Source organism: Pteropus medius, unplaced genomic scaffold (genome assembly GCF_902729225.1).
Source record: "Pteropus medius unplaced genomic scaffold, Ma_sr-lr_union100, whole genome shotgun sequence".
In the NCBI taxonomy this organism is placed as follows: domain Eukaryota; kingdom Metazoa; phylum Chordata; class Mammalia; order Chiroptera; family Pteropodidae; genus Pteropus; species Pteropus medius.
In genome coordinates this window covers 2,356,063-2,383,145 of record NW_024352787.1, presented here as the reverse complement: position 1 = coordinate 2,383,145, position 27,083 = coordinate 2,356,063, and the positions used below count along the sequence as shown (strand labels likewise).

At 38.5% G+C, this 27,083-nt stretch overlaps 1 protein-coding gene across 3 annotated transcripts in view; it reads left to right on the top strand.

Annotated features, from left to right (window-relative positions):
* NALCN (sodium leak channel, non-selective) overlaps window positions 1-24,508 on the top strand; it is a 277,480-nt gene extending 252,972 nt beyond the window's left edge. For all 3 annotated transcript variants that reach the window (XM_039849049.1, XM_039849048.1, XM_039849051.1), the window contains 14 exons: window positions 2,084-2,177; window positions 2,678-2,784; window positions 2,996-3,070; window positions 3,765-3,884; window positions 6,391-6,459; window positions 7,559-7,707; window positions 8,575-8,668; window positions 10,865-10,997; window positions 11,663-11,778; window positions 13,777-13,934; window positions 16,817-16,967; window positions 19,186-19,335; window positions 21,018-21,135; window positions 23,551-24,508. In XM_039849049.1, coding sequence (XP_039704983.1) covers window positions 2,084-2,177; window positions 2,678-2,784; window positions 2,996-3,070; window positions 3,765-3,884; window positions 6,391-6,459; window positions 7,559-7,707; window positions 8,575-8,668; window positions 10,865-10,997; window positions 11,663-11,778; window positions 13,777-13,934; window positions 16,817-16,967; window positions 19,186-19,335; window positions 21,018-21,135; window positions 23,551-23,744 — 1,728 coding nt within the window. In that variant the 3' untranslated portion in view covers window positions 23,745-24,508. The remainder of the gene's footprint in view (window positions 1-2,083; window positions 2,178-2,677; window positions 2,785-2,995; window positions 3,071-3,764; window positions 3,885-6,390; window positions 6,460-7,558; window positions 7,708-8,574; window positions 8,669-10,864; window positions 10,998-11,662; window positions 11,779-13,776; window positions 13,935-16,816; window positions 16,968-19,185; window positions 19,336-21,017; window positions 21,136-23,550) is intronic.
* The last annotated feature ends 2,575 nt before the right edge of the window (window positions 24,509-27,083 follow it).

Genomic DNA, 27,083 nt, shown 5'->3' with positions numbered 1-27,083 from the left:
AAAAGTAACAATAAAATTGAAGAAAGTAGGAGGAAGAAAGTAACAAACATAAGAAAGAAATTAATGGTGTGGAAAAGCATACTAACTATAGAAAAGCTCAAGAATGACAAAAGCTGGTTCTTTAAAAAAATTAAATTGATAAACCTCTCTCAAGACTGAGCATGAACAAAAATATAGAAAAGGAAAGTAAAGCTATAGTAAGCAAAATCGTGTCAGTATTATTACAGGGATAGAAATTTGGACATACAGAACAGAAAGCCCCAAGAGGTACCCATGTATCCATAAAACAGAAGTATCACAACAAATCAGTGGAGATGAGACCATCAATAAGTGAAGCTGGGATAACTGACTGTCTAGATCTAAGAAAATAAACTGATATCTCTACCTCATAGCATACTCAGTAATGAATTCCAGATGAGTGAATGACCCAGCTATGAAAAGCAAAACATCAAGCATTTTTAAACCATGTAGAATTTATAGTTGACCCTGGGGTAGTTGTGGTTTTCTTAATATTAACCACAAAGTGAAATCCATAAAGAAAAAAAATTATAACTTATATTACATTAAAATGAAAAATTGCTGAATGATCAAAGACACATTTTATCTGAATGATAAAAGCAAAACAAATGAAAAAAGAACCAAACTAAGACTAAGAGATAATATTTACAACTCACATAACTGACAAAAGATTAGTATCCAGAGTATCTTGAGAATTTCTACATACCATCAAAAAGTAAATATTCAAATACAAAAATGAGCAAAGAATATGAACAGGCAATTCACATAGGAAGATACAGGAATTACCACTTATACACATATGAAATGCTTCATCTCATTAATATTATAACTAAGTTATGTACATTTCACACCCATCAAATGGCAAAAATAAAATATCTGATAATGTCAAAGATTAGCAAGAATATAAGGAAATGGGAACACTTAGAGATTGCTAGTGTCGCATTTTCTTGGTTGGTCCTCTTTGGACAGCAGCTTGGCAATATCTGGTAAATGTAAAGATGCATTAACTCCTAGACCCCAGCAATTCCTCTCCTAGGGATTTACCATAGAGAAAGGCTCATAGATATTTACCGTGAAAGAGTACATGTGTGTTTATTGCAGCATTGTTTATAGTCCAGAAACTTAAAATGAATAACGTCTGATATATTATATTAGTACAGTGGGATACTATTCTATGAGCAGTTAAAATTAATTAGATTTAGTATCTAGTGGTGTGGAAAACATAGTATTCGTGAAGATAAAAACAAACTAAATAAATAAACACACATTGGATACTATGTATATATAGTTTTGAAATTCAAAACAAATATATTCTTGTGAAATGATACATAGACAAGCAGCAAAAGTCTGGAAGCATAGTGAGGAGGATATACCCCTGAAGGGCAGTCCTTAGCTCTGGGGAAAGAAAGATGTAATGGGAGTGGGAGTGGGTGTTTTATTTTCAGTTTCTTAAATTATACTTCTGCTTTTATAATATAATATAATGAAATATAATATGTTTATGGTCATTTTAATAAAATACTCTATTATATAGTAAATATCCAATTTCATTTAACTAGTTGTCACAGCACTAATTTCTTAAAGATCCAAATTCTGTGACTTCATACCACTTAAAAATAGTTTTATGACTACATATATCAGAATGATTTTAAAAAAAAATTTTTAAAGACAAAATAACCAGAAGCAGCAGCATTGACAAGATATAATTTTGCCACAGCATTTTCTACTATGAAGTGAAAGGAAACTAACCACTATTAGAATGAGGATCTTTTTTAGAAAATTTAATCATGTAGAAAACCTTTACATTTTCCCAAACCTGAATATTATACATGTAGATGCCAGTTGAAGGCTGCTGAATCTTCTCCCATGGTCATCCTTTTTGGAAGTCTTCTCAAAACCAAGTTTGAGAATTCTGACCATGTTTATCCATCCACCACAATATTTGAAGAATGTCTTTATTTTAAACTCTCAAATTAGTCCTGTTTGCATCACCACCCCATGTGCAATGTCCTTGGTGTACAGTATATGACAAAAGGCCTTTTTCTGCTTTCCTATGTTTATTAAGGGGACGGCTCTGCTGACTGTAGATCAGAGAAGATGGGAAGATCTGAAGAGCCGACTCAAGATAGCACAGCCTCTTCATCTCCCACCTCGCCCGGGTATCAAAGATGCTCTGATTTTATTCATGTTGGGCACTTGTGTTCATGATTCCCCAGGAGTCTAAGATTTCAATTAAAATAATAATCGTGAGGCCACTAGGCAGTTGTGCATAAGTTAATATAGTAACAGGCTCCAAACTACAGATCTCTCCATAGGCTATTAAAATCAGCCACCCAAAGGCTGTGCTTCAGTGCTCTCAGGGTAAGCCTTAATGAAAAAATGAATTTTTAAATAAAATATATTTGCTTGCCTTTTCAACATATGAGTGAAACGTATTAAACTGACAGAAATTGAATGATGCGGTTCTCCTTCCAATACAGACTGCGTCATGCACCATCGTTTTAAATATTCAGAGCCAACCATTCCTGCAAAACACCACACAATAGATTGAACTGGAGGGGGAAAAAAGTAATGGGTTTCATGATAAGCATTAAAGAAAGTGAAGGAAAGTAAATGTGACCTATGCTAAAATGCCCTTGCCGAAACCTTTCTTTTCCAGATAATGATGGTTTTAGAGCCAAGATGTATGACATCACCCAGCATCCATTTTTTAAGAGGACAATTGCATTACTTGTTCTGGCCCAGTCAGTGCTGCTGTCTGTAAAGGTACTTTGTATCACCCTCAAAGTCTGGGAAGGAATTTCTTATTCATTGCTGCATCCAAGAATATTGCAAGTGGCCATATCCACTCACAATCTATGCTCGTTAGAGTAAAAAAATTAAAATTCGCGATCATGTTCAAATGGGAGGAAGAGGCAGAAAGTCTTTATGTGCCCGATGGATGTGCGCAAAGACCCGTGTGCTGTTTCTGTTGCAGTGGGACGTCGAGGACCCAGTGACTGTTCCTTTGGCAACAATGTCAGTTGTTTTCACCTTCATCTTCGTTCTAGAGGTATCGTAATGAGTTTGTGGGCTCTGAGGGGTACAGTGCACATTTTAAAGTAAAATAGGACACTTCTAGCTCTGTGCTCTATTGCTTTTGAAGTCTTCCCCAGGTTATGGGGAGGGTAGCTTAGGATATCCCCTTTTTAATCTGTTCTGCTTAACTGGAACAAAGACTTCACATTATATTTTGGATTTTTCTAAGGGCAGGAATTGCTAATTCCGTTTATTGTTGTATCAGAATGACGACCTGTCTAGATAAATGAGTTCAGGTATTTAGAGCGACCTGCACAAACCACTGTAATTCAGGGATTCAAATTGTAACGTGGTGGCAAAGGGAGTTGGCCCAGACAGATTATTTTAATATATGGTCCATGTCGTATCACTTTCTAGTGATATTCTTCTTATTCCAGCAATCTTCTTTGAAATATAAGCAGATTCCTATTTTGCCCTGTACTGGTTGATGTTTAACAAAATCTATGGTCTTTTACTTGAGGAAGAAAAATGTCCTGCTATCAAACTAGTCATAAAACAAAGAGAAAAGAGTGGAGAATATAGCTTTTATATTCTCAGCTTTTATATGTCTGTAATAAATTCTTCTCTTTGGTTTCTACATCCTTTAAAAAAAATTACTTGGCTCGAGTTAATACATTTAAATATGTACTGAAAACTCAGCCTCTATTCTCTTAATTGTTTACCTTCAGGTTACAATGAAGATCATAGCAATGTCTCCTGCTGGCTTCTGGCAAAGCAGAAGAAATCGATATGATCTGCTGGTGACGTCACTCGGCGTCGTGTGGGTGGTACTTCATTTTGCCCTCCTGGTATGTGCATAATTGTTTATTTTAGATGATAATTTCAGTTCAGGTAACCCTGTTTCCAATCTCATTTCACTCCATGTCGGCCTACTCTTAGGTGTCAGATTAACCTCCCTAAAACATAGCCTTGACCCAGACGGGCCCTCAGCCATGCTAGTACATACACACACGCGTGTATGTGTATGTGTATGTGTACACACACCCACACTCTTTACAAAGACAAAACCTGGCCCTTCAACGTTCTACAATGTTTGAGCTGGAAAGAGAAGTGCCTTAAAGCTCTTCTGGTTTAACCCTCATTTTCCCAAAAGATAAAAACAAGAGAGAGAGAGAAACAAAAACAGAGATTAAGAGACCTGTGAATTCACATGTAAGATAGTACCAGAAGACTCAAACCCAGTTTCTTGAGCTGAAGTGTAGCATCCAGACTACTACATTATAATCAGTATTTCACAGCATGATTCTCAGATACTTTCGCTGCCGGATTTTCTACTAGACATCCCGCTGCCATCTCCCTAAAGCACATCTTTCCCCATCTCTATACCTGAGTTCTCACTATTTTGCCTAAAGTGCCTCCAGCCTCCATTCAGTCTGAGGTCCAGCTCAAAACATATAGCTATGGGTGTACCTGACCATGATCTCAAGCCTGTACTTGACCATGATCTCAAGCCTTGTTGTCCAGCAGAAGTAAAATGTGACCACAGATGTAATTTTAAATATTCTAGGAGCCACATTTAAAATATAAAAAAGAAACAGATAACGTCCATTTGATAATATATTTTTACCCTCCCATGTCCGAAATATTACCATTTCAGCATGTCAGCAACATAAAAAATTATGAAGGAGAAAGGCTACATGCTTTCTTTTGTACTAAATCTTTGACCAAGTGTGTATTTTACATTTACAGTATGTCATGATTTAGACTCCACATTTCAAGTGCTCAGTAACATGTGCTAGTTACCATGTTGGTCAGCACAACTCTAGAAGATCTGGCCTCTCAGTCGACCCGATTCATTTCCTCAAACAATAAATGATTTTGAGCACTAAAGGTGTGCTAGGAACAGAGAAGAATGTAATGAGCTAAACAAAGACAGTCACTGCCTGGAATGTTGGGTAGGCATTCACTGACTGCTTCCAAATCGATGAGAATTACAGCTGTGGAGGAGAGACACATATTGTGACGACACATAGTAACGCAAGGTGCCTTCATCATAGAGGTCCTGGAAGGCATCCCAAGGGAGTGATAATTGGGTTCAGTCTATAGGACGAGGGGAGAACGTTTCAGGCAGCTGTCCCTGTGATGGAATGGTACAGGAGAGTAGGTGGTGTAACTGGAGTAGAAGGAGCAAGGGGAACGAGGTACAAGATCTGGATGGGTAAGAAGGTACCAGACCTCTCAGGACCTCGTAATCTAGGTAAAAGATTTGAGTCGTCATCTTAGAAGCTGTTGCGTGTCATCACTTCCAGAATGTAAAGCCAGAAATTATCTACAGTAAGTTTAGAGCTAACACAGAAAGAAGGAGCAGCAAGGCCATGTTTTTATTTTTCTCCAGACAACTTGCAGCCAAAAGCTACTTGATCCAAGCAGAAAAATAGAGTAAGTTTCCTAATTCCAGATGTCCCCAGAGAGGAAATGTCACACGAAAAAGACAAACTTGCCTATTCTGCCTGACTGCTTTTTTCTTCAGGAGCCTCCAGTCCTGGAAGCATGCTCAACCTCCACTCGATTTTGCAGTGGACTATTGTGAAGCGAGATGCAGCCCTTGTCCTAGCCCAAGATGCTTCTGTACAGACACGTTCATTTCCTTGCAGCTCACCAAGGGTCTCACAGGCCCTCCTTCCCAGAGGCCCATCTGTGACTGTTGTCGTTTGCCTAGGCAGGGCTCCTCAAGAAAAATTATACTTTGGCATCAGCTTGACGCCCCAGTTGTTATAGTCAGTGGGATCTCTGTTTCTCAGATTAAGCTTTCTTAGGCACAGAGCACACCAGAGTCGTCTCTTGCTGCTGCTCGCACACTTGAAGAAGAGCTGAAATGTGTTTCAGGGAGGGAGGACATCTCTGAAGTCAGCTTAGACGAATAGGCTTATGGCCAGCTGGTCAGGAATCTGACCTCCAGCAATCTTCTCCGGCACCCCAGCTCCCTCTGCCAGGATCCCTTTATCTCCTGTCTCACTTGACTTCCTTACATTAAATTGTTAAGCTAGGTGGTTCTTGCTCCTCAAAGAAACTAGTCATTATTTAATGCAAAAATAAGTTTTTAAATACAGAATTCAGCTGAGCAAAACAGAGATGGAAGTTTCATTTAAGATTTGATTTTATAGTTAATATTTATTCATGAGTTTTGGCAGTGACCTTTTCAACACCTTTTTGGGGTAAATTTCTTACAGGAATTTTCACATTTTATTAAACTAATTATTCAGTAGACTTCACAGAATGTTTAAAATGTAGAACGGAACTGTAACAAGATTTGCTGTGCAAATTATGAGAGGTTTTCTTCTGTTTAAATTTCAGAATGCATATACCTACATGATGGGCGCGTGTGTGATTGTCTTTAGGTTTTTCTCCATCTGTGGAAAGCATGTAAGTATGTTGTGAAGGGTACTATTAGAGAAGAAAAAAGTGGGAAATTAGAACCCCCAAAATGATTATTATATATGAAAAGCATTTTTCAAAGATTATTTTATATTTTGCGGAAGCATCTCATAGTTTAAAACAGAAGAGTCTGTACACAACAAATTATATACAGATGCGTCTTGTACATATGGACAGTTGACTTCAACCATCCTTCTGGGTCTTCAGGGCTGTAGTTAACAAATTGCTATTTTAATATTTATTTTAAAATTTAAATATTAAATTTAAATATTAAATATTAAAATAAATCAGTAGCCTAGTTATCTTGTAATATTGTTCCTGAATTATTATTGTTTTGCTTATTTTCCATATTTGCTAAGTGAACTCAGTCATCAACTAAAGATAACATATCAGCAAAAACCAATGTTCCTTCTTAATACTTCATTTGTATTATTTTTATTTTTAATATAGTTATTTTAATGAAAAGAAAAATTGTCCTTAATGAACATTCATAATTCTACGATTCCAGATTAATTTATATTCTTTGTTAATGTTCATACGTACATTCCACATATATTTTTCATTTTTTAAAGTAGTTTCCTTTTTCGATCTGACATTATGTCATATATGTTCCATATATCAACATAATCAACATATTTAATATTTGATGACATTTAGTATTTTGCCATTGTTTAAGTTTGCTTTTATGAACATCTGTTTGTGGAAGAATCCTGAGTCTACTTGCATAGTCCAAAAATATATAGCCCTTTTCACAGAGAATCAGGGATCAAGAAAAAACAGAAGGCTAAAGATCTTAGTGTGGAACTTTTATTAATTCAGCTGAAAAGGCAGAAGAGTTTGAAATATGAAATATCTAATGGTTTTTGAATAATATTTTGATATAATACCTACTAGGAAGCAATTTTCAAATGATAACCTGAAGGTCACTCTTGTGCCACCTGCTTAAATGTTATTTACTTACCATGTTCTCCATGGCGTAATGACTTGAATATTCATATTCACTCTCTCTCTCCCTCTTCCTCTCCCTCTGTCCCTCCCTCTCTCTCTCTCCATCTCCATATCCATCTTTCTCTCCATCTTCATACAGGTAACACTGAAGATGCTTCTCCTGACAGTGGTTGTCAGCATGTACAAAAGCTTCTTTATCATTGTAGGAATGTTTCTATTGCTGCTCTGTTATGCTTTTGCTGGAGTTGTTTTATTTGGTACTGTAAAATATGGAGAAAACATTAACAGGTTGGTATATATTTATCTTTCTATTCATTTATCAAGAAAATTTTTTTAGTAATGAAATCATGGATAAAAACTTGAATGATTTTTATCTATTATAGATGGAAGGAAAAGGAGAGGCAAACAGCTGGAAATTAAAACAAAATAAAATGGCCAAATTTTAAATGACATTTTTCTAATAGAATACTGTATGTATGTTTACTTTGAAAACCTTAGAAAATTCAGAAATGAAAGCAAACAAAAGAATCTATAATTCCACTGCCATGCAGGAATAACCACTTCTAATATCCTGGTGAATTCCAGCACTTTTTCTAATCTACATACTGCCAAAAAAAAAAATACATTATGTTTTTGATTAAATAATTTTGAGAAAGAATTGTGTTTTTTTTTCTTCTTTTTAATGAAACATGAGAAGTTAGAACCCCCAAAATGATTGTTATATATAAAAAGCATTTTTCAAAGATTATCTTAAATTTTGTGGAAGTGTCTTTTAATTTAAAAAAGAAAAGTCCTTACACAACAAATTATATACAGATGGGTTTTGTTGTAGAGATGACTTATTTGCTACCTGGCAGCTTCACCTGTTATAGCATAGTCTACAAGAAAGAAGAATCACTTTTCATTGTCAAAGCTTGCTCCCTCAGTTATTCAAGATGAATGGCAAGAAATTGGTGGCACCATGCTAGGGTTGGGTTATTCAGACAGCTATGCAGAGGGCAAGTATAAATAACAAACAAATAAGAGGATGTAACCTTTGGAAATGGCAACTTAGCAATCAAATTTGCTCTAATATCTACCTCTTTTGGTGATGGCAAACCTTTCTACTTCATGACAACTGTATTACTCATATGCTGTTTTATTTTCTTAAATTAGGCATGCAAACTTTTCTTCAGCTGGCAAAGCCATCACTGTACTGTTCCGAATTGTCACAGGTGAAGACTGGAACAAGATTATGCATGATTGTATGGTAAACACCTCTTCATCAATAATCATGCCAATCAGGGGAAACTCTGGCTATGCAATATTGTCAGCATCCTCCTTGTTAGCATCAAGACTTTGTATACAAAACACATATCCTATCCTGGCCTTTTAGTTCATAAAAGTACATTATTTTACATTACAATGTATGGACATACAGGAAAAATATCCAATGAACTCAACTTAAGCTATTGTAGTTCCAGTTAACAAATATACATTATGCGGGCATAGTTTTTTCCTTCTCACCTTTTTTTTTTTCTTTTCCCATCCTCTCAGTGAGACCACAAACTGATGTCATTTATTCACATGAGAACCTTGATCAATGAAGAAGACAAGACTAAGCAAAAAGATTTTTGGGAATTCTGAGAAGTAAAGGTTATCTATAAGATCATTTAGATTTTAGCGAGGCATTCCATTCAGTGTCTCATGTCCTCCTGCTTATGTAATGCTATCAAGATATGGATGACAGGAATACAATACACTGGTAAACAAAATGCCACTAAAAAAGGTGACAGAGATGTGGTCAGTTATCTTAATGATTCAGAGACTAGATCCTAGAGGAAGAGAAAATTACTAATGAGAGAAACCTATTTTGTTGCCAAATTACATGTTCATAACAGTCAATCCAGAAAAACAATACAATTGAACTAGAACACATGAACTTGAACACTTGCATACTTTTAGTCCAGAAAAGTACATTATTTTACATTATAATGTATGGACATACAGGAAGCATATCCAATGAACCCAACTTAAGCCATTGTAGTTCCAGTTAACAAATATACATTATGTGGGCATAGTTTTTCCCTTCTCATCTTTAACATTTTGGCAGTCAAGTACAAACAGAGGAATTGTGCTTCTTTAATTTATTCAACAGATATTTACTGATGCCCTGGTTTGTTCTGGGTCATACACTGGGTGCCAGGTCTTCGTCAGTTCCAAGGCATCTCCAGAGAGCTTAGGTCAAGAACTCTGAGCTATACACTCCCTTTAGTATCCTCCCTTCTCTAAGCTAATTCTTCATCATCTTTCAGGTACCACTTTAAACATCACTTCTTTCAGGAATCCTGCCTTATGCTAAGACTGCCAGTTATATGTTCTTACATCACTGTATATTTCTCCTTTGTAGTGTGTATCACAACTATAATGAGTTATTGGCTTGATTAGTTTATTTTATCTCTCACCCTCCAGACCAATGCTGTCCAAAAGAAATTTCGCACTATCCAATTCAGTAGCCACTACCCATATGTGGTTACTGCGTACTTGAAATGTGATCACTTAAAATGAGGAACTAAACTTTAAATTGTATTTAATTGTTTTTAATGTTAACGAACATAAATTTAAATAGTCACATATAGTTAGTGGCTACCATGTTGGACTACACAACTCTTGACTGTCAGCAGCATGTCAGAAGGGACAGGGTCTTTGACTTGCTTACCAGTCTATCCCCAATACTGGGCAGATACCTAGCACATAGTAGGAACTCGAGAACTTTATGCATGAATGAATGGGGACAGAATGTACCCAATCAAAAATAATACTAGGCAGAATTAAATAAATTCTAAATAAAGACCAAACAGATTGCCATGGAAATGTGGAACAAAGAGCTAATCTCTCTGGCTGTGAGAAACCAGGAGGCTTCTCAGAGGTGTTGGCATTTTATTGAGCCAGTAAAGAATGGGGAGGCTTTTGAGTCTGTTTAATCTCATAACATCCCATAACAGTTCTCCAGGAATGAGGATTCTTCTTGCACAATTCGAATGTAAATTTGCTGTGTATAACAAATCCTCCTAAATCTTACTCCATTACTTAAGTCAGAAAAAAATTTTTAAATGCCCTTTTGTTTGACATTCTGCAGTTTGCATCACAGTGACGACTTACCATTTGGGGCTCCTGGAGGTGGCAGACAGAGCATCTCTAGAGGAAACCAGTTCATTTTCATTATGCTTCTAAATCTAAATGGCAATGAACTTGGGATTCTAAAAGCATAGTATAAGTGAAATGTTCTGTTGGATTTTTGCCACAGATGATATATCCAATGTATATAGCTTTTGAGAGATTACTTTGAAGTTAATTATATTTTACATGGGTTAGGAATATGTTCATTAACTATAGTCAGTTAACAAAAATTTGTATTCTTCTCTGCTGTCACTTCGTCCTCCCTCTTCCCCCCACTGCCTCACAGGTCCAGCCACCCTTTTGTACTCCAGATGAATTTACATACTGGGCAACAGACTGTGGAAATTATGCTGGAGCACTTATGTATTTCTGTTCATTTTACGTCATCATTGCCTACATCATGCTAAATCTGCTTGTAGGTAAGTGATGTTCGTTGAATATTTTTTAATCTCTTTAAACTCAGATCCTTAGATAATTGGGTACAATTTTCAGGTAATTATCCTGAATTGCTTGGGGTGGGGTTTCATGGCATTAATTATAAATTGTTGACTCACCATCAGAAGCTGAAAAGATCTTTGAAAGGCATGTAAATGACAGTTGATTGCAATTTCAAGAGTTGTCCTATTTATTACAATTATTAATTTTAAAAGAGCTCTTCTCATGGATTGTGTTAAGCAAATATCAAGGGGCAGGGGGGCTACCTTTACAGCCTCGAAATGTCGCATTTATGTTTTTGAAAGATATACATTGTTCACCCAAGCTGCGGGGCCACCCAGAACTCAATTAGACCTTTGAAAACTGCCCTGGAACTCTCGATTACAAGAGAAAGCCAACTGGCATGAATATCTATATACACAGAATGTGTGTTTATGCTCATGACCCTCATGTTTTGGAAAGGCAGGAGCTAGATAAACAGCTTAGTCCAAGTGTAAAACATGCCAACTTGGAAACCATATGAAAAGCACTTAAAAAAAAATTGGCTTATCATGTAGGTGATAAAATTCATTATTTAAAAGATTTTACTTTTTCTAAAAAACGACAGATTAGCATAATTGTCTAACTTCTCATTTTTTTTCTTTTTTAGCCATAATTGTGGAAAATTTCTCCTTATTTTATTCCACTGAGGAGGACCAGCTTTTAAGTTACAATGATCTTCGGCACTTTCAAATCATATGGAATATGGTGGATGACAAACGAGAGGTAGGCAAGTGGGCTGTCTTTTCATGCCCCACCCCAAAGACACATATTGCCATATCTCAAACATGGTTTTGTTATTGGCAATAGACATATATTGAATTTTGAATGGCTGTTGGTGAATTGCAGAAAGCTGTCATTGAAAATCCAGCAGAATGTGCTAGGAGGGGAGAGGGATAGAATGTCTTCAGGTTCTTTCCAACCACAAATGTCCTCTTTAGGCATTCAGAAATCAAGGGAGCTCTGAGGAAACCAGACCTGGGCTCGGGGCCATAGAAGGGGTGAAGTTCAAGTTACTGAAGCAACAGTATAGTACAGATTCATGATCACTTCAACCTCAAATGGCAAGCCTGATCCCATGTGCAAAGGAGTTATTTAAGTGGTTTCTGAGAGTTATTATTTTGGACTTAGTATTTGAATGTTTTAATCATGATGCTTACTTGACATTTATTAGAATTAGCCAAAACAGCAGCAGCTTCTTCTTCCCCCTCCCCCTTTTCCTCCTTCTTCTTCCTGGCAAACACTCGGGCATAGTTCTAGGCACTGGAGATGTACCAATGGACGTGATGGAAAGAAAGGTCCCTGCGCTGACAGAGCTTATGTTCTAATGTGGGGAGATAAGATAAAAAGTGAAATAATTATTCTTATTTCAAGAAGCTATAAACTTCGAACAAGGCAACATGAAGTGGCTGGAGGAGGGGGCAGACTACTTTAGCAGGGATGGTCACGAAGGCCTGTCTGAGGAAGAGCTGTTTGACCCAATATCTGAAAAATGAAAAAAGTAAGCCATGAGAGGATCTGGGGAAGATCGGAAAAATAGTTTCAGAAAGAGTTGACTGAGGGCGCAAAGACCAAGGAGCCAGAACAGGCTGAGTAAATGGGGGGGTCCTGGGCCAGAGCCAGGGCCAGAGCCAGGGCCTACATGGTCATGCATGGCTTACCCTCTCCTTGGTTACCACCCCACCACCCCAACACTTCACCCACACACCAGTCTCGTTGGTTTTCTTCCAAGACAGCGATCTGCATGTGTTGGCGTCTGACCTATCTCTCTCATCTCAGCTGGATCCACTTACATCTCCATGACTGCTGCCGGCAAATCCTGCTTTCCTCTGACATATACATAGAAGATGGCACCACTATCTAAGTTAGATGTTAGTAATTGACAGGAAGTCATGGCTCACCAATGGCCGTGCCTCTTGCCCAATACCTTAGTTCAAAGGCATAGCCAGGTTGGCGTGATAAGTTTTGTTGCCTGGGAAGGAGTGACAGACACATGAGATTTTTCAGAATCTAGAGCTGCTCTGACCAGGAAGAGGGCAGAGCTGGGAACCCAATTCTCTTATATGTAATTGTTCTAATAATGGAGAAGACCTGAAAAGATGTGATCATTTCATAGAAGAAAAACTTAAAATAAATGTTTAGAAGTTCCTAGCATCCAGACTAAGTGAAGAGGAAGATCGTGTACATGTGCATGTTCCATTTTTTGTGCTAATGCATTACTGAACCACGCAGCATGTGTATTAGAGACGCACACGAGCCGGGGCTGGGTCACTGGACCAGGCTGTTGGAAGAAAAGCCTGGTGAAGCAGGTGTTGGTCCAGGAGAGCTTTGTACCCAACTTGGCTCTGAATCCTGCATGGTGTGCAATCCTGTAAAACCGGAGAAGCACCAGCAGACATTCTTAAATGCTCATCTTTTTTTTTAAATTTATTTATTTTTAAATTATTTTTCAATTATAGTGGACATACAATATTATTTTAACTTCAGGTGTACAATATAGTATACATTTATATACCTTTCAGAGGGCTCCGCTTTTACCTCCCGAGCCACTCAGCGTACATACACCCTCCCAGACTCCAGGGAGGAAAATGACTTCCTGGCCACCCAGAGTGAATTATGCCATTTTTTTGAGAAAAAGCTCCAGGTTTATGCTGTGAAAACAGAACCCCAAGGGAATCATTAGCGCCTAATGATGATTTACAAGTCACTGTGCTCTGCCACCAGGGGGTGATTCCAACTTTCCGCGTGAAGTTCCTGCTGCGGCTTCTACGGGGAAGGCTGGAGGTGGACCTGGACAAAGACAAACTTCTGTTTAAGCACATGTGCTATGAAATGGAGAGGCTGCATAATGGTGGCGATGTCACTTTTCATGATGTCCTAAGGTACAAGGGGGTTTTCGCGGCTCTGTGTGGCAGAGCTGAACGGAGTCCAGAAACTGAAGCTGTGATCATTAAAGGCCTTGTGAAATATAATTAACAAGTAGGTTCATAACCTAAAATGCCACATCCGCTGTGGCGACAAGGCAGGGTCACACTTCTCAGGTGTGAAGTGGCCTTTCTCACTGTCCTTTAACTGTCATGTTAAGTTAGTACCGCACATGAGAAAAGGAGAAGCAGTGGCCTGACTTTTCCAGAAGGGCCCCTCACTGAACTGGAATCTCCAGGAGGAGAGAGGCAGAGGGACCTCGGGGAGCTTGGGCCCAACCTTCATCTTGCAAGAAAGGGACTGGTCCAGGAGAGTTGAGTGACTTGCTCCCAGTAACTCAGCCTCTATGGAGAAGCTGGAGCTACAATCTAGATCTTCTTGCATGTGGGTCTGGCAAGAATTTGCCTAGCCACTCTGCAATGGTCGCCCCCAGTTTGTTGACAAGCTACATTTTCCAGACATTTGATGAGTACCCAAACAGGACGAAGAGGCAAACTAAGGCCTCTCTGAGAGAATTCTGTGTTAGTTTGCTATGACTGCTATAACAAAATACCATACACTGAGTGATTTAAACAACAAATCTGTTGTCTCAGCTATGGAGGCTGGAAGTCTGAGATCAGAGTGTCAGCAGGGTTTATTCCTTCTGAGGCCATGAGAAAGAATCTGTTCCATCCTTTTCCCCCAACTCCTGGTGGTTTGCTGGCCATCTTTGGCATTTCTTGGCTTATGAAAAGCATCACCCCAAACTCCGCCTTCATCTTTACGTGGCATTCTCCCTATGCCTGTGTGTATGCCTGTCTGTGTCCAAATTTTCACTTCTGTAAGAACACCAGTCATATCAGATTAAGGACTACCCCGTTTCGGTATGACCTTATCTTAATGCATTACATCTGCAATAACCTATTTCTAAATAAGATCACATTCTGAGGTACTGGAGATTAGGACTCCCAACCTATCTTTTTTGGGGGGAGGGAGGGGAGACAATGAACTCAAAATAGCTTGTTAAACAAGAGTCCATGGATAATATGCAAAGTCCATGAATTTGGAAAGGAAAACAATTACATCTTTGTTTTCACCACTCACTCACTGAAATGCAGCATTTTTGTTTTCAGTGATGAATACAGGCAACAAACCACAATAGTATTAAAAATTCCTGTGTCTTTGTCACCAGTAGAAATCATGGATACTTTCAAATCACATTACTGCTATGGCTGATATCTTAAAATATCCTTTATGCTCACCAGTACTTCTAAGTTATAGTAGTCATTTGACCTCAGCTAGATGTTATTATTTAATGCAATAATAAAGAAGCACTTATGTTACTATATTATCTCTTTTCAAAGCAAATACTGAGAACTCTTATCTTGACACAATTGGTTTCCTTTGAAATAACGTGTACTTTATTTTATGCATTTAAAACATTATTCTATGAGCTCCACTGCAAAAGGAGTTCATGCCACAGAAAGTTAAGAACCCTCTACTAACAATAGCTATTTTCATCATGTTGCAAAAAAACTGACGAGTTAAATTTTGAGTATTGTGTCACACATTTCGGGAGCATTTAGGTATACTGAAATACATTTGTGATTGAAATTTGAAAAAAGACCAGGACAGGAATGGTCTAGGGGAGTTCTCTCAAGTTATCAGTTTTACCCCCCTCTATTCTCTTCTTCCAGGAGCAAGCCAAAGGCAGAAAAAGATGAGGCAGAAAACACTCATGAATAGCAAAGGATGACATCTCTCTCAGAATGTCACTTTGTCTTTTCTCCTAGTGACAAATATTTTTAGGCTGAAAGTAAGGTACATAGACATAGCACTATCATTAATAATTAATATTCAGCCTCTCTGGAACACAGTGATCCATCTGATAAAATGGACCCAGGAGAAGGCCTATCCCTCAAGCCCTGTGTATGATGAAATCGGTTTAGCAAGGATGAGATTCTTGATGAGGCAGAGAAAAGAGGAAGAGAAATGCACTGTTTTACTCCATGGTAGGAAGAGCCTTAGCAAAGAAGAAGTCAGTGTATCAGTGCTGCATGGGGCCTCTCAAGAACCACCATGTTGTGATTTGGGCTAGGAAGCTGGAACTGAGGTCTCAGCCAGGGCAAGGCAGGGGTTGAGCATTAACTGGGATCCTGTGGTTGCACCAGGCAGCACCAAGCTTCCAGAAGGGGCTGCAGCCTCCTTTGGCTGTGGACCCCTCAGCCTGAACACATGAGTTACCTTATTGTCCAGGGGCCCCCATTCAACACATCAGCTATTGGTTTCATTTGCCACTGCCTGGCCTGTTGTGCCAAGGACTAAGTGGGAGGGAACATTTCACCCTTGTTTCGCATCCATAAAAATTAATGAGGAAGATCCAGGGAGACAAATTAAAAGGAAATGGAGGCAGGGGATGGGGAATGGGATGAAAGGCCCACCGCCAAGCATATTAACCATCACCAGTTGGAGCTGAATGTAAAGAAAGTATAGAGCTAGCAGTGTTCTTTCTACAGGGAAAGTTCCAGAGTCTTACGCAGCTGGTTGTGTAGTTCAGGGCTTAGCCTGGATCTTTTGTTTCAAAAAACACTTATATGGCACTTACTGTTATAAGAACCTCACAAATATTAACTCAATTGATTATTTAATAAGGCAGGTACCATGACTATCCTCATTTTACAGATGAGGGAAGAGAGACAGAGAAGTGATACAAACAGCCCAAGCTACCCAGCTAGGCAGGGTGGCATCAGAATGCTTCACTGGTTAGACTGAGTGATGTCCTTTCCGGATTTTGAGATCTCTGAGAGTTTAAATCCCAGGTAAATCAGAGCTGTGATTGCTGTTGTATTTTCCCCACCAGCATGCTCTCCTACCGGTCGGTTGACATCCGGAAGAGTTTGCAGTTGGAGGAGTTGCTTGCGAGGGAGCAGCTGGAGTACACCATTGAGGAGGAAGTGGCCAAACAGACCATCCGCATGTGGCTGAAAAAGTGCTTAAAGCGCATCAGAGCCGTGAGTGAACCAGAGCACCTGGGTTTTTATTTTCTCCTCAAGAGCCTCATGAACAAGGGGATTAGATCCTTCTGTGATTAGCCTTAAATCCTTTCAGCTATGTCAACTTCATCCACTTATGTTGGCCAGATGATGATTCAAAATTTAACTCTAGTCCAAATTCAGCCTTACCTTCTTGAGCAGAGTCCATAAGAAGTTTCCATTAAATCACATTTTTATAATACAGCATGAATGTTTAAGAAGCAGTTTATTGATATTAAAATATTTATGTTCTCCATGTATTAAACCCAACTGTTCAAAATGCCGGGAATCTCTATATATTGACTGGCAACTGAATTAACAAAACTACTTTTAAATTGTTCCTAAAAATTCAAACATATTGTTGATAATGTTGTGTGGTCTTTAATTAAAAACCACCTCTTCTGGGAGTTTAATGATTTGTTTGCTGATTCCTGAACTATAAGCTTGTAAGATTCTCTAACTCATAAATCAATGAACATAATACTGTGTTGACATATACTGTGTTTACAATGGGCATTTCTATTAGGTAATTAATTTTATAAATGCTTTTGACTTATGCTTCATACACATGGGGAAAATCATATTAATCACTAAAGAGTTATACATAACAGATTTTTTATACTGTTTCTCAGAACGACATCAACTGCAGGAACAGATCATTCTATTAGATGAGAAAAAGTCCCTAGAGAAATGAAGCACCCCAACCTTTTATAGCAAGATCACTGTCACAGCTGGCCCAGCATAGTTCTGCTAGTTCCAGAGATCAAATCTGCCTTCCACAGGCCCTGAGAGGACACAGGGGGTGCTGGCTCACCACCAGACTGCCCTGGCCCCATGTGTGCAAACACAGATTGGCCTCCTGGATTGGCCTACTCCAATCCAGAATCAAGACAAGAAGCATGAGGGCTTCACACATCCGCCCAAAGTTCCTCTGCTTCTTATAACTTAGAGGAAAGGGACAATCCACATTGGCCTAATGAGCATAGAATAAAATCAGAAGAGGAAAAATAAAACACCCACGTTTAGTGATTTAAAAATTCTATTTTAAATAAAACACAAGCTAGTATCGATGAACATAACTGCTGCAATTGTTGTGCAAATGAAAATGGAAAGAGTAAGCAATTCCTAAGTATCTAAGCCTTTCTTTATAGCAGTCTGATATATATATATATATATTAATTATTTTATTTTATTTTATATTTTGGTGACATTAGTTCATGAAATCCAGTAAGTTTCAGATGTACAATTTAATAGTAAGGCATATATATATTGCATTATGTGTTCATCACCCATTGTTAGATTTCTGTCACCACATATTTGATTCCTTTTACCCTATCTATCTCCCCCTTCCTCTCACTCCCCTACCCTCTGGTAACCACTAGTCTATTGTCCATGTCCATGAGTCTCTGTGTTTGTTTGTCCTGTTCATTTGTTGCTTTTAGGTTTATATCCCACATATAAGTGATAACATGATTTTCAACTTTTTCTGTCTGGCTTATTTTGCTTAGCATGATTATCTGGAGGTTCATTCACGTTGTTGAAAATGGCAGTATTTCATCACTTCTGTATTCCATTGTGTATATGTACCACAGTTTCTTTAGCCAATCATCTATCGTAGGACACTTCAGTTGCTTCCATGTCCTGGCCACTGTGAATAATGGTGCTATGAACATCAGTGTGCAAATATCTTTTCAGATATGGGTTTTCAAGTCTTTAGGGTAAATATCCAGTAGAGGGATTGCTGGATCATATGGTAGATCAATTCTTAGTTTTTTGAGGAAACTCTCTACTATTCTCTACAGTGGCTGTACCAATTTGCAGTCCCACCAGCAGTGTATGAGGATTATTTTTCTCTGCATACTCTCCAACATTTGTGATTACTAGTCCTGTTGATAACAGCTATTCTTACAGGTGTGAGATGGTATTTCATTGTGGTTTTGATTTGCATTTCCCTAATAGCTAGCAATGATGAGCAACTTTTCATATGTTTGTCGGCCATTTGTATGTCTTCTTGGGAGAAGTGTCTCAGTCTGATACTTATCAGTAAAATTAGTTAAAGATCCTTTCTTGGAAGTTTGTAAGAGGTCACCAGGCCTACAAGGTTCTTTGGAGGAGACGAAAATATGATTTGATTGGTGGAGGAGGAGGATGTTGGGCTGATTTTTCTGTTTCTGAAAGAGCAATCATATTTCCATAGAAACAGCAGCAGTCATGCAGCATCATCCACAGCCTGAGAGAAAGCCAACAACAGGAGCTGAGCCGGTTTCTGAATCCCCCCAGTATCGAGACCACGCAGCCCAGTGAAGACATGAATGCTAACAGTCAGGATAATAATATGCAACCTGAGGTAGGTATATGAGGTGTCCTTCATCCAAGGATATTCTGTGTGTCTTTAAAAAATAAGTAAATTAGTGCTGTTCACATAGCCATTTCAAACAGTGACAATATTTCTAATAGGACGCTTTTAAGTTAAAAAAAAAAAATTGGAACATGTTGATCCAGATTATGTTTATGTCTTTTCCATCCCAGAATTGGTTGAGGTTATCTCAAAAGATTCTGATTTGTTGGATACTGAAATAATGTTAATGCCCTGAACTTAATAATTATGTTGATTTTTTTTTGTCTAAAGAATTAACATTACCTTTGTAAGGACTTAATTTGAGTCTGGCAATATTACATGACTTAGGAAAACATGGTTTGCTTAAAGCTCTGCCGTACATGTTTTTTCTCCTATTAAGCCATAAAAACTTACAGTCAAGTCAGTGACAATGTTTGTAATTGATCTTCAACCTCCTTAAATAGTCAGATTCATTGAGGATTTGTCCTTCCTCAGTTGGGCATCAGAAGAGCATATGGAATTCAGGAAGGATTAGCTTGAGGACCTTCTATTTACTAGGGCACAGCATATTTTCATTTCCAAACTCGATCTACATATCCATAAAAAAAGCACAGCATCACCAGTGTCCTGAAGAGCCTTGTGCTGTGAGAAGCAGCTGTCAGGAGGTCCTGCCCTTTGTGAGGCCACAGTTATAGATCAGCTGGTGTTGATCCAGCATTCTGAGATGGGGCCCCTGGCAGCATCAGGCTTCCGGGTGTGTAGTGACACAGTCAGGGGCCAGCGATAAATACTGAAGCCGGAGGTTCCATGGCCCAGCGGGCTGCTCCAAGGAGCCCTCTTGTTCCATAGCCCAATTGTGAGTGGATTTCGTGTTGTTGCCTCCCCAGCCTCTAAAAATCATCTGCCACCGACTCTAAGGACGAGACAGCCAACAAAGGGAGAACTCTACAGTGGCCCTGCCACCTGTCTGCCCTGCAGATGGTTGTCAGTGCATCCTGTGTGGGGCTGAAAAAGATTAGGACAGCCAGCGAGACGGGGCTGTTGAGGCAGGGAAAAGGATGACTCCAGAGCTCTCTGGTTTTAAGTTTAAAAAAAAAAACAAAACAGGTATTAAAGAAATATGAAGACCAAGGTGCTGATAGAAAAGGGAAAGGTAACAGTGAACCAGAGCGTGGGTAAAGCGTGTGGAGAGTCTCAGTATTTCTCTTTGACTTTAGTCCTAATTTGTAAGCTTTAGTCTCCTCCAGGGCCCATCACAGAGCTCTGTCTGCTGAGAACTCTCTCCCTGAAGCTCTAGGCACTGACCTCCAGGTTGGCAAGAGTATGCTTCCCCCAAACCAGGCCATCCGCACTGCCCCACCTTCCCTCCTGGAACGCCACCGTCCTTGCCCTGGTAAATGGCTACAAGGTGTGAAGGGAATGGCGATGGAGGATTCCTGAAGGGATGGCAAAGCAAAGACGCTACCTAGAGAGTCGAGCCTCCTTGCTTCACAGTGTGCAATGGTGACTCACTCACCTTGACTCTTTTACCCATTCTCACTTTTCCTTTCCCATTGTGGATGCTGTGGGTCCATAGTGTTTTTCCCACTTGTTTTCTTCCTTTCTTAAAATAAAATGAGGGTTCAGGCCAGTGCACGAAGGAGGAGAGCACAGCATTACAAGCGTTAACTGCTTGATTCTTCCTCATGCAGACAAGCAGCCAGCAACAGCTTCTGAGCCCCACTCTGTCGGACAGAGGAGGAAGTCGGCAAGATGCAGCAGATGCCGGCAAACCCCAAAGGAAGTTTGGGCAGTGGCGTCTGCCTTCCGGTATGTACATCGAGTCCTTTCTCCCTTGACTGAGGCATTTTAAAGGTATTTACACTCCGTCTGTTTTCGATCTTAGATTTCCGAATATAGGTCTTCATCTAAAGTTATGTATAGACAGTGAAACAGTGAAAAATATATCCCCCCATCAAAAACATTTTCTTCAAAATAACTTTGCTAAATAGAACTATATTGGCTCTCATTTTCAGCTACCATGGTTGAGAAGGCAGTACCTAGTTACAAAGGGAGAGATCATAGCCAAGATCTAGGAAGAAAAGAGGAAAGATTTTCAAGGGCTTTCTGTGTGCGCTCAAGGCTTTCTCAATCATAAACAAAATTCTATTAGGGGCCAGGAAAGGTTTCTGAACAAGACAAGACATTTGGAATGCGTGTTTTAGAAAGAATGACTTGGCAGCAGAATACAGAGGGAATTTTTTATCGCCCGAACCTTGAGGCAGGTTAGGAGCTGGAGGATGAGCATGAAGTGTCAGGGCATGAAGTAATAACATGGACAAAGCTGGTAGCAGTGGTCCAGATGCTGGAGGAATAAGTAGGAGAGATGACCTAGGAGAGATACACAGTCCTTGGTATTCCTTAATAGATAAAAGAAAGGATGTCAGAAGTGCCTGCAATGGTCTAAGCTTAGGAGTCCCCAATGTCAGAAATGGTGATAACTAAAGGGACGTGCTACTAGGGGCATGCTGAGTTTGAAGAGGCAAAGGGCAAGAAAAAGATCATTTTAAGAGGATACCAACAATGTACTATCCTACCCATTTCTTCTTTTTTCTCTTTTTTTCTTTGTTCCTCTTTTATTTTACATTTATTTCAAAAAATATATATTAAAAGTATACAGTGTGATGTTTTGATAAACATATACATTGTGAAAAGATCATTACAGTCAAGCTTAATAATATATATGCATCCCTTTACGTAGTTACCATTTGTGTGTGTGGTGAGAACACTTAAGATCTACTCTCAGCAAATTTCAAGTATACGATACAATATTACTACCTATGGTCACCACACTGTACCTTAAAGCTCTAAAACTTATTCATTTTATATAACTACAACTTTGTAGCATTCAAACACCTCCCTATTACCCCCATCTTCCTGATCCTTGTAACTATCATTCAATTCTGCTTCTGTGAATTTTGACTTTTTTAAATTCCACATATAAATGAGATCATATAGTATTTTTCTTTGTATCTGGCTTATTTTATTTTGCATCATACCCTTCAAATTCATCTATGTTGTCACAAACTGCAGGATTTCCTTCTTTCTTAAGGTGGAATAAGATTTCATTTTATTTACATATACATCCATATGTATATGTATATGTATGTATACACATTCATCCATTGACGGACACAGGTTGTTTCCATATCTTGGCTATTGTGAATAATGCTGCAATAAACATGGGAGTACATATGTCTCTTCAAGATACATCTTGAAGATACTGATTTTATCTCCTTCGATTATATACATAGAAGTGGAATTGCTGGATCATGTGGTAGTTCTGTTATATATTTTCTTAGGTCATCTCATTTAATCTATTTTAATTCTTATAATAGTCCAACGAAAGAACTTGCATTCTCTTCATTTTACAATTGAGGAGACTTGAGTTTCAAGACATGAACTTGCCCTTGGTTACATTTACAGGTCACAAAAATGAGAATCCCAAAGCCATGAGTGTGTCAACAAAGTCTTCATACTGCTTTATTCAGACACTTGGATTGGAAAATTTAATGCCCTGAGCATAATTTAAGTATGTCCTTGAGTCATTCCTTTTTCAGGAATGATCGATATTATACTTCAATTCATTTTTACAAAAATAAAGTTTACCCACATCTTTCTTTCCATACCTTCTCTACATCCCTTCTTCTGCCCTCACTGTTGATTACACTATCCTTCATTTTCTTTTTTTTTCTTTATATGTATAATACGAATGACCACTGATGGTATTACTAGTTGTCCATGAACATAATTTTAAAGTCCAAGAAGGGATGTAGAGAAGGTATGGAAAGAAAGACGTGGATAAACTTTATTTTTGTAAAAATGAATTGAAGTATAATATCGATCATTCCTGAAAAAGGAATGACTCAAGGACATACTTAAATTATGCTCAGGGCATTAAATTTTCCAATCCAAGTGGACATATTTCTATGACACTTATATTTGCCCAAATTGGAACTTTTAGTGATTTTTTTTCAAATGGTATTACTAGTTGTCCATGAACATAATTTTAAAGTCCATGATGAATGTAAAGAATCAGGTGCTGAAAAGGTTTCACATTTAACATCTGTGGATAGGACTCGTTCACTGAAAGCATTAGATAGGAATATCATGGTTTTTCAGGAATGACTTGCAATAGAGTAAAACACCAGAATATTGCTCATAGGACTTCTGTTAATTCCACAGCACCAAAACCAATAAGCCATTCAGTGTCTTCAGTCAACCTACGGTTTGGAGGGCGGACAACAATGAAATCTGTAGTGTGCAAAATGAACCCCATGACTGACACAGCTTCTTGTGGTTCTGAAGTGAAGAAGTGGTGGACCCGGCAGCTGACCGTGGAGAGTGACGAAAGTGGAGATGACCTTCTGGATATTTAGGAGGACATCAATGCAGATGGCAGTCTAGTGGTGAAAACTGTTTTCTAATATTTTCCTCCACTGTCCAGTGAGCAATCTATAACTGATACATAATTTAACTTCAACTCATCATAACATTTTTAAAACTCATTTCGTCCTGCCATAGGAAGGTATAAAAACTGGTCTGTCAAAGCTGTGTGTGTGATTGGTCTTTACCATGTGTTCAGGAAAATTTGAATAATGACACTATTGCTAATATTAGAAACAATACCAACACCAGATGTAGATCATTCAAAAATTCCATATATTCTGTCTAGGGACACTAAGGTGCATATTCATATGTGCTTTTATGTATTATTACCACCCCTGAAAGAGTGCTAAGCCCAAAGTGGCTAATATTTCTGGTTCAGGAGCTATGACTTTAGTTCACGTTTTTCCCACTTCCACTAGAAATACTTCTCTTGGGAAAATTTATTATTTACAATTGATCTGAAAAGGTCAGCACTGAGCTCATGCTAAAATGATAGTTTTACAAACTACAGATTCTGAATTTTAGAAAGTATATTCTTTTTCTCATGTTATTTTTTAAAATATACGCAAGATATTTAGAGATCAGAACAGGTCAGTTTCTGTCCTCACTCACTCTAATGAGATTGTTGCCTGCTTTCAAGGGAATTACTTGTGCTAGCACGAGGCAAAGAAATTGCCCCAAAGAGCTAACTGATTTAAAACAAACCTGTTCATAGATCACTTGAGAGACATAGTTACATAAAGGTGTTGTTTCTTAAAAAGCATTTTAAAATTAAGTTTAACAAAAAGAGTAAAACTACAAGATCCAACTTATAAAAAAACTTTGCATGTGTGATGCTGTTATTGACTTTATTTTTCTTTTTTACTCAAGATATGTCCATTTTGCCATAAATTAGCAAAAACATTATGAATCGATCCCAATACGCTATCACTGTTTTCAATTCTGAATGATTCCCCTGCTACCAGAATTTCCTGTGGAAATAATTGTACTCTGCAAATTCGTGCTCTGAACTCGAAGTTTAGGTATCTCACAACTCAACTGCATTTGTGTCCTCTGGGAAAATTAAAATGCAAAGTGATTACAAAGTACTACTGGGCCTCTTATGTTGGGTCAACCAAGTAGAAGTGCATCTAGGCCTTTAACTACATTATTCTTGATGGAAGATTTGCTGTTTAGATTATTTCTTTTAATGGAGCGATTATCTCAGACCCTGTTCCCCCCAACCCCCCATTGTTTTATGATCTACTTTTCTCTATTTAGCATTCTTAAAATAGCCAAATATCACATTCCTTCTATATAACAAATGTGACATTGTGGTGACAGTTTATTGTTTATATGATTAATTTGTGACTATAGATAATGAACAATTAAAGTCAGTGCAGCTGAAAGGTTTTATTTGTTTTTTTGTTTATTTGGAATTTATTTTTTGTACATAATAAAATAAAATAAATATTGGATTTGTAAAAGAATTTACTCTGCATTGTAATCATTTCTAAACCTTTGTGTGGGGGGGGGCGGAGTTAGGGATGGGATCACCTCCCAAACCCCACCATGTCTTGTCCCACAAGTCCAGCCAGAATGCTCCTTTCACATCTGTGCCCATAAAGCTGAGTGAATACCCTTTACCTTCCAAACCTATAACAAAGCAGAAAAGGAACTCACGTGGCCAGGGCATAGGTCTTTACTAGTGCATGAAAACCAGGTTTTTTTTCTTTTTGGCTCATTACACTTGAGTAATACAGATCCATTCTCACAAAACTGCTGAGCCCTTCCTAAAACGTCTGTAATTGATGTTCAGCAGAACATCACTGTTGTTCATTCTGCAGTGAAGCAAGGGGCAGAATAGCAATGCATTTAAAGCCATAGCACCCTACACTTTCAATTTAGTGAAACAGCCAAACAATTTCAGTGGGACTCCGCTCTGCTATTTTCCTGAAGCCAGTAGAGCAGACAGCAAGCCGAGAAAATAGCTGCCACCCTCTCTTCGATTTTTTATAAACATATAAACAGTCCAGTTATGCAGATGGGAAAACTCTGGCCACAATGTTCCCTGGTTCTTAGGGAGGCCAGACACTGATACTAATCCTGTCATCATGCCACCCACTGCCTTTAATTAAAGGACGCCGTTGGTTCCAAGGGCACGAGAAAGCATAAGGGATAGAATATTTGACACAGAAACCCCAAGGGGAACAGACCACACATGCATTGCACATATGGCAATTCGAGGGGACTCAAAGGGAACAGAGATGGAGAGAATGGCCAGACCAGTGCTATTCACTCTATTCTCAGTCGTGGTTTGAGAGCAAGACTCATCAGCTTTGACTAGCTGTTTGTGTCTTGCCCAAGCTTAATAAGATAGGGCATGCAGAAGAAAAACCAGAGTTATAAAGCCTGAAGCAAAAGTGGTTTCTAAGATAGTTGAATAATGGGTTCACCTTTTTTGTTGTTGTTAAGGAATGGCATACATTGATAGATGGTTTTCAATATTGTTTAGCAGTGGCACTCTTTCTCAAACATAATCCTTCAAGGGATGCCAAAATATTAATCAGGCAAAAGCAGGAAGTCCTAGTTGAAACTGGGGTAGAGATGAGAACCCCACTCACATGGCTTTTCTCAGCCCCTGATAGGGATTGAATCATGTCCCTTCAAAACATATGTTAAAATCCTAACTCCTGGTACCTGTGAGTGTGGCCTTATATGGGAATAGAGTCTTAGCAAATGTAATGAGTTAAGTTATGATGAGGTCATACTAGAGTAGGGTGGGTCCTTAATCTGTTTTGACTAGTGTCCATAGATGAGAAAGACACATAAGGAGGAGAAAGCCACCTGAAGACACAGGCACAGAGGGAAGACAGCCTTGTGAAGACAGATTGGAGTAATGCCGTCATAAACCAAGGAACTCCTAGGGCTACAAGAAACTGCAAGAGGCAGGAAAGGACCCTCACCTAAGAGATTTGGAGGGAGCATGGCCTTGACAACACCTTAATTTTGGATTTTGGCCTCCAGAACTGAACTGTGAGATAATAAATTTCTGTTGTTCTAAGCCACCCAGTTTTTAGGATTTTGTTACAGTAACCCTAGGAAACTAATATACCCCCCTCAACCCCACTCCAGGCCCAAAGATGGCCTGAATCATCCTACTGCTCCAAGGAACCAGTTAGAAAAAACACTAGTATAGATCGAAGATTATTAGCTTTGATACTCATGTCCTGATTTTACTAATTACTCCTTGTGCCATCCTGGTTGAGTTTCATACCCTATCTGAACCAACATTTGGCTTATTCTTTTAAAAAAGGTAGAAGAGATGAATTTGTTCACTTCATTTACCT